Source organism: Mirounga leonina, unplaced genomic scaffold (assembly GCF_011800145.1).
Source record: "Mirounga leonina isolate KUSES-001 unplaced genomic scaffold, KU_Mleo_1.0 Mir_173, whole genome shotgun sequence".
Classification (NCBI taxonomy): Eukaryota; Metazoa; Chordata; class Mammalia; order Carnivora; family Phocidae; genus Mirounga; species Mirounga leonina.
The window spans coordinates 31,649,026-31,657,635 of NW_023270447.1; the positions used below are offsets into that span (position 1 = coordinate 31,649,026).

General features: G+C 40.7%; 1 protein-coding gene across 1 annotated transcript in view; it reads right to left on the bottom strand.

Annotated features, from left to right (window-relative positions):
- Positions 1-937, bottom strand: part of ST6GALNAC3 (ST6 N-acetylgalactosaminide alpha-2,6-sialyltransferase 3) — a 284,689-nt gene extending 283,752 nt beyond the window's left edge. Inside the window, exons 1-2 of the mRNA XM_035017715.1 lie at positions 932-937; positions 217-411 (exon numbers count right to left, since the gene is read on the bottom strand). Of these exons, the coding sequence (XP_034873606.1) occupies positions 217-411; positions 932-937 (201 nt within the window). The remainder of the gene's footprint in view (positions 1-216; positions 412-931) is intronic.
- Between the last annotated feature and the right edge of the window lie 7,673 nt (positions 938-8,610).

Sequence of the window (8,610 nt, forward strand, 5' to 3'; positions counted from 1 at the left end):
GCCTCCTCAACGCCACATGAAGCTAGTGAATCCGAAGATTCGATGTAGCGGGGGCCAGCAGACTTCAGACATGTGTCAGTAAATGTCTAAGAATGAGAAAACAGAAAAATGCCAGGGACCCAAAGAAGCTTGTAGGGGCAGAGAGAGTATGTTCAGTGATTGGGAGCCTGTTACCTTGGATACCCATGAATCCTAGGAAACCCTCTGAGGTCTTACCTCTTGTGTCCTCACATTTATGTATCCATAGTGAGTTCGAAGGGGCCGCCTATATGTGTAGGAGAACGGTATCCATTTTGTGCCAGGCTGTCCAAAGCAGTTTAGCAGCAGTGGGAAATTCACTTCGTTTACAAGGCGCACAACCAGCAGGAAGAGGAACGCTGCTATGAAGCTCACTGCAATCATAGACTTTCTCTACAAAACATTAAAAAAAAAAAAAAATGAATGAATGAGCAAATGAATGACTTTCGACCAAAAGTCATCACAGAGGGAGGGTCCTTTGTTTCTCTCTCTTTTTCTTCCAAAGGGATCAAAGGACTGTTCCATTTAGGATATTTCACTTGGAGACAGAATATAATCACTTGGTGACCAGGTTGCTTTCGTGAGCCTCTGAGAGCAAGCAGAGCAGCTTTCTTAGATTATCCTTCCTTCCATCCCTACCCTTCCTTACTTCTCTATATTCCTCAACAACTTCTATTCAATTTTCAAAATGCAAATCAGACATTCCCAACTATATATAGGAAGCCCTTCCTAACTGCTCAGTTCCCTCAGATCATCATCCCTTCACCCCAACCTATCTACCCTAATAGAAACAAGCAGTCTTGCCACTCCCATACCTTGAAGGCACTTCTATTGTTGCATGTGTTTCAGTGTATAATTATTTATATGACTTTTCCTCCATCTAACTGTGACATCCTGGAGAACGAGAAGGTACTGTCATACTGACCTTTGTATGCCAGGTCCTTAACACAGTACCTTACATATTGTAGGGGTCCAAGAAACATTTGACTGAATCAGTGAATGAACGAATGAATGGATGGATTTTTCACATCCTTGTAGACACTTTATCAACAATGACTTTGTTTCTTTATCTAGCACCTACGACAGGCAGGAAACTTTGCCTGTGCTATAGTATATACAAAAGTAAGACTCAAAAAGCTAAGAATATGAGTAGGACAAAATCCATGCCAAGCAGCATAAGAACATCCCTGTAAATGTGGAGCAAGAGCAGGAACAAGAGCATCTGACTGGGGTCCAGGAAAGTAGACATGTGGTTGAGATTGAGCCAGATAAAATGCATGAGTTTCATTCAGTAGAGATGTGTGAGTGAAGCTTTCCAGGCAGAGGGAACAGAGCAAGGAGGCAAGAAAATACGGGGTTATTCATAGATACATAGCACTTTGTCTTCCTGGGGCACAGAGGAGGAGAAAAAGCTGGAAACACAAATGATAACTTGATGGACTGCCTGAAATACCAAGCTGAGAAGCCTACTGAGTTGGCTAGGGGATGGAACACCAAAGGAGGTTTTGTTTGTTGGCTTGCTTAATTTCTTAAAGGTGACTGTTATAAGTTATAATCCAACATCAGTGCTTAAGATGTTTTGGAGCAAGGAGACGCTAAAGCTAGGCAGCAACTCGTTAGGAGGCTACTCCAACTGGCTCAGACAAAAGTAATGAGGGATGGAAACTAGAGGAGTGGCCAGGGGAACACAAAGGCAGAAAAAGATATGAGAAACTCCATGTAGGTGGTAGGCAGAGACCGTGGCTCCTGATTGGATAGAGGTGCAGATGGGAAATTCAGAGATGCCTAGAGTTTGAGTCTAGGTAACTGTAGTCCTATCAGGAGAAACCAGGGTGGTCAGAGCAAGAACTGATTTAAAAGAATAAGAGGATAAAGCCCTTGGCTTCCGAAGTCCTAGTTCTCATCCAGATGCTGGGTCATCTGAATGGAGCCACCCAGGAGTCAAGTGGAAGGTCAAGTCTAGAGCAAGAAGAAAGAACAGAGTGGAGGGCAGATGTCAGGAATAACTCTGCCTTGAAGTCCGGGGTGAAGACACAATGAGATATTGCTCCACGAAGCTGGGCTTGGCCCTTGATTCTTCTTCAAACTTAAGGGAAGCCAAATAACTTGCCAGGAATGACTGGATATGTGTTGCTGTGTTTCCAGCTTACCACTTTCCTGGTGAAATAAGCTTCTTTCTGCTCTTCACAGAACATCCCAAAGGAGAAAAGAAACCCAAAGCCAGCCCCTGTTCCTCACTGGGTCACGGTCACCATCTCTGCAAGGAAAAGCCAGAGACCCCAAAAGAAGTCTTCGCTCTTGCTCAGCTCCCATAATTTATAAAAGCCCCATCCCTCTGTCTAGCCAGCCTAATTTTCCAATCACCTGAAAGTCCCTTGAGTTCTGCCTCCCCAAAACCCCTTATGTCACCACTAACTACCACTGCCTTACCTCATTTAACCTTCTAATTATGAAAAACTGTTTTAATTTGCTACTCTGTGGAATCATTATGTCCACAACATTGCAATGTGTCAAGGTAACAGCTTAAATGAGGTGAGGGATCTTACAAGTTTAAAGGGACACAGACCAGAACAGATGGCTAAATAAAAGCAAAGAGACCAGTCACCCATTAAGTAAACAGGTAAGAACCTTTTTTATCGCCATCCGGTAGCTTGTTGCAAAACAACAGTTTTCTTTGAAGGAGACCCAGATGGGATTTGTGCCTTTTGTCTACTCCAGAGCTCAGCATGGCTCTCTGGTTCTCCTGCTTGCTGCACTGCATTGCATGGCTGGGGGGTTAGGGACAAAGGCACAGAGGGCCTTTCTGAATTCGCTGATTTCGCGTAGCCACACATACATAATGCATACATGAGAGGAAAATAAATCAACCATTTGGAGAGAAACTTCAAAATGGAATGAAATCACAGCTGTAAGAGTCTGCTCCCTAGTAATCCATGTCTGTCTCCCATGTTTTATCAAAGGGAACCAAGTAATGAGCACAGAGAGGATGAGGGGAGCAAATGGAGAGTAGAAGCCAGACAGACTCCTCTGTGCTTGACCTGGAATCATATTCTGCAGTGGGCAGAGGTGTTCCTTTCATAGCTCAGGCTTTGCCTGGACCAGACTCTTTGCCTTTTTTTACGTTTCAATATTCTTCTTTAACATGAAAGCATTCTCAGAGTGCTGATATAAAACCACCCTGAAATTTCACTAGAAAAGGTATAATTTCAAGCACATTCTGTACTTCAGACAGCAAGGACACAGGATGCCACATTGACACGCGTCCTTCCAGCAGTCATTCCTGCCAAATCATGACCTTGAATTTCAGCAATTACAATAAAGCCCGTGGATGAGGCTTTTGGAAGTCTACCACACCAGAATGCAGTGAGAATGTGTGTATTTGTGGGAGGGATGTGGGAGATGGGGAAGTAACAAAATACTAATACATATGATATATATGAATGTATTTACTCCTCTAAGCCACTCATTGAGCCCATGCTCTGTACAGACTTGGTGAGGTGCTGAAAAAGCAGAAATAAAACCCTAAAAGACATGAAATGATGCCTCCAGACAGTCACACCTTATTGCAACTGGCAAGTAAACAGAAGGGTAGAATGCCACATATCAAATGAGGTAATGGAGGTTACGCACAGGGCACTGTACCAGCTCAGAGGGAGTGGGAAGGGTTGTGCGGGGGACAGTTCAGGGAATGCTTGTTTGGGGAGGCAGCATTCTAAAGGAGTCCTGAAGAATGAGGAGGAGTTAGACAAGTGAAGATGGAAAGGGCATTCCAGGCAGAGGGAACAGCATAGACTAAGGCTTTTGGTAAAGAGCACACAGACTATGTGGTGGGAGATGATGGTAGGGAAGTAGAAGGGGTTCAAATCCAAACACAAAAAATAGTAAGCCAAACACATTCAGTCAGATGCAATTATCTGTCCCATCCATCTTACGTTAGGATAATGAAAGGATAAATGCATACAAGTGCTATGCTTTATAGTTCTAAAACGTTCTTCACTTTCCAATCAAGTGAAAATATATCAATCACGTCATATTATTTGAAATTGCCTTCTAACACACCACAATGCCTTGTTTCCAGTTACTTAAGTTTATTCCATCAGTGACTTGTTCAAGCAATTGTTCTAAGTCCATCAACACTCAGCAAATTAGAAGACTCTACCTATTTCTCTGCTCTATGTCTAACAATCTGTTTATGGAAGCAATTGCTGCTGCCTTTACTGAAGTAATCGGGGCATCTCCTAGATCCAACAACCAGCAACTAGGTAAGAAAAAACAACAGTTAAGTACTCATCAAGTTTATGATGTATAAGACTCAATCTGACAAACTTTCCATACTGCAAAAATAGGCATTAAATTTAATAGGCCATTCCTCTAAGATCAAAAGTATGAACTTAGGGGCATCTGGCTGGCTCAGTCAGTAGAGCATGTGACTCTCAACCTCAGAGTCATAGTTCAAACCCCATGTTGGGCACGAAGCCTACTTAAAAAAAAAAAAAAAAGTATGAACTTAATACGAAAATGCACCATTCTGGCACACAGTGAGTACTCAAAAATGGAAAATGTTATCATTGTAACTACTAATTGTCAGAGCCTTGTTGGCTGTTAGCCAGTTGGTAAGAATTGGCCACCCCATGTGAATGCATGATAAAAACTTGGAGATATCTTTTCTCAAATATTCCAGGCAGCTGCACACCCTTGAACTATTCAGTCCACCCGAGCTCTGAGAGAATGTCACTGTGCCCAAATAGATCTGATGAATTGCTTTAGGGAAAGCTTTCTCCTTCTTTGTTCCTCATTTTGGGCAAGTCTGAAGGGGCCTTTAACAGCTGAGACATTTAGAATTTAATCCCCTCTGTGCTGCAAAAATATGCATCAAAAATGTGGCATTCCAGTTGCTTGCTCTTTAGAGTTGGAATATCATTTATCAGACTTATAGCAGAAATACCTATTTCAAAATAAAACCCAAAGAGAATTCATGATTTAGGGAGAAAACAATTGCAAATATTTGTACCTAGCAAATTTGCAAGCTATATTAATGTTTGTATGTTTTTATTCTTTCCACCACAGAATTAGTCTTTAATCTCAGGATAAAGTCTTTACCTTTTAATTTAGTCAGCTGCTAGACTTTTTGTTTCTTTTTCATAAATGATTAACAATAGTATAAACCTGTATTTTTCCATTTAAATAGTATTATTTAATTACCAAAGTAGTTGCTTTCCAGGGTAAAACTGTATATATTTTGTCCATATGCTGTCATTTATCAATAATAAATATTTGTGTTGACTGTTTATTTATATCAGTGCACAAACCCCCTCACATCTTGACAAGTGCCTACCCGTTACATATGTGTGACCTTATCAAATACAGATTCTTCTCCCATATAGAAAATTGTATCATCAATTTAATTCTACCTTGTGTCATTGGCCAAGCTCTAGGTGTGGTTCTCCCAAAATACAATGAATCTTCTTCTCATTTGTACAAGGATGAATTAGCAAAGCTCAGAGTATACAGATAAAAATCTTCATTTGTTTTATTTATCTACTGAATCAACAAACTGTATCCTGCTTGTTAAACTATAATGAACTCTGAGGAAAACATCACCCATTTGTTGGGAGGGGGTGAAGAAAGGGAGGTAATAACAGGGGGCCAGACCTAAATCGGTAGAGTCCACACTTAGGCAGCATAGCTGGTGATAGAATCATTGAGGTCATCAAGAAGAGAGTAGTGAATGTCAAACAAGGTCAACATAAGAGAATAAGCAGCATTTCAGAATCCACAAAACTGCTGAAGAAAATGTGATGACCTAAAAGAAATATATTTTGGGAGTAGGCTTTGAGGAGGGCAGAAGGAGTGGAGCTAGAGAGGCAGAAAGGGATCTGACTAGGGAAGGTCTTGTATATCATGCCAAGGAGTCTGGACTTACACCCTAGAATCCAAAGAAGAGGTCTAAGTGTGAGATAGACAGGATCAGATTTGATTTTGGGAAACTCACTCTGGACATGGTGTGGTCAATGAATGAGAACGTGGGAAAGACCGTTTTGGGAAAGACAGTGACAAGAGCAACATGGACCACTTCATCACTAATACACATTCAATTCTCAACATGAAAACTGCAATTGTTACTTTTAGTGATTGGCTTTTCTTCTCCTAGTAGGGGCACTAGGATTAAAGTCCAGATATAGTGTATATGAATGAACAATCATCATAGTCATAATAGAAGATAATATTTAGTGAGTGTTATTAGTTGGAAAAACACTTCTGTAATCCTCATTTTCCAGACACAGAGAGATGTAGAGAGTTTGAGTGACCTGCCCAAGGTCACAAAGCAAGAAAATAATAAACACAGGCATTTAACTCAGCTATTCTGACTCCAAAGCCTGTGATCTAGTGTATGAATTAACTAAGTTGTTAATTTTTACTCATACGAAGGGAACACTCTTAGAGGACTGGTTCAGAAATTTTAAAAACTGGTAATAATCCTAAGTAGATTTTGTAATATATTTTGTCAATAAACAAAATAATTAATATGGAAAATTAAGTAGGCTGATCTGAAGCATGATAATTATATTTACCTCAAAATCAGTAATTTGTGGGCAAATTAATTCTGGCTTTATTCCCAGTACTAAAAAGACAACTTCAGGGTACCACTGGTTAGCACTCAGGGAAAATAAAGCAATTATTCTTCCACTTCTGCTAGAGAATATTAGGTGCCCTTTGTCAATCAATAGTATGGAGTCCTATTACTAGCAGTTTGCAGGAACCAACATGATCAGATGGACAAGTTTTCCTTTCTTAGCTCCACATTTCTGCAGTCCTTCTATTCAATGAAGATGCAGCTAAACAGCATAATGCTGATCTTTCATTAAAAAAAAAAATTAAGTAGTAGACAACCTTCAATATGGTGACCTGCTTTAAGAATTTGGAACCCATGTCAACATGTCACCATCAGACACAGGTACAGTCCAGTAAGAATTACAGATCCAACAAAGAAAAACCAAGGCAATAGAGTTCTCAGGGGCACCATGGTCATAGGGAGAAATCATAGGTGGCCAAAATTTCTTCAGGGATTTTATTGCCCAAAGGAGACTCCCTATAGTTGCAAACACTATAGAGAATTTCAAGTTCACATGGGCACTATGAGTCTGTCAGATGACATGATAAGAGGTCACACTGAACTTTCTAACACCTATATTAAAACCATAGTGAAAACTGTCAATGGATATTTTATACGCCTACACATTTTTCTTATTTTATTTGAGGAGGAGACTTAGGTTTTCCTGTCCTGATTTGATTTTCAGACGGCTACAGTATCAAATGAAAACAATCATGGCTACCTTGACTGAATTTGTTTCATTTTGAAAAATTATATAAAACCAGTTTATCTCTTGGGCGCCTGGATGGCTCAGTTGATTAAGCGACTGCCTTAGGCTCAGGTTATGATCCTGGAGTCCCGGGATCGAGTCCCACATCGGGCTCCCTGCTCAGCAGGGAGTCTGCCTCTCTCTCTGACCCTCCTCCCTCTCATGCTGTCTCTCATTCTCGCTCTCAAATAAATAAAATCTTTAAAAAAAAAAAAAAGTTTATCTCATTTTGCCTTTCATTTTTATCATACTGCTTCAGTGTATGTCCCTTCATGTGGCAGAAAGGAATAAAAATTCTCCAGAAACACAAGATAGAGCTGAAGATAGGTACTGAGTATGTAGAATGAAGGGGGCCAGAAAATGAAGTCTCTCAGTGTGGTTGTGCAGATAGACACAGAGAAATTTAATCCAAAGGGCCAGTTCTCATGATAAGAACATCAGAGATTGAGACAGATAGCCCTGAAGTTACCTCTTTTTTTCATTAAATTCTTGAGCTTAGGGGAACAAATATCTTCCAGTCCGCCTGTTTTTGTCTCTCTCTACCCCTGGCATTCTGTAGAGGGAAGAGAGGTACTAACTAACCAGAGATGATGAAGATACTTAGGTAACCAGACCGGGTGATTTTGTTTTATTCTCTGCCACCTTATAGAACAGTGGCCTTTTTTTGGTTTCTGCAAACACCTACTTACATCTTTCACTCTTACAGAGATGAGTTTGTCTCTTAGAATCCAATTCTTACTTTCAAGGTGTTCAGGACACAGAAGTGAAACATAAGGATAAATTCGGATGATCCTGGTGTCATTAGTGAGGGAGTCATCCCCAGAGGCATCATGATAATGATGAGAATGACAACCATGAAGATGATGATGGGAGCCTTTATTTTTCTGTGAATCTATATGATGTTGATATTGCACAGCATATATCTTTAAAAACACTTTCAGACCTGTCACCCCACATGATTCTCCCTATAACCAGTGAAGTAGGAAGGGAAGTGTGGATGCTTGGAGGTCTCATGTCCCATCTGTCGTTTCATCCTTCCCTGTTTCAGGCTGGCATCTCAACATTCTCTAAAGCCCCTTTGCTACCCAGTTCCTATGACTTTGTCCAGACTGTTCCTCACTGTACCCTGCTATTTTCTACCATCCTCATCTCTACAAGTGCAAATACAACTCAGCTCAAATGGCATATCCTCCTTAAAGCCTGTATCCCTCCCTGGCTTCCAGGTGGTGAA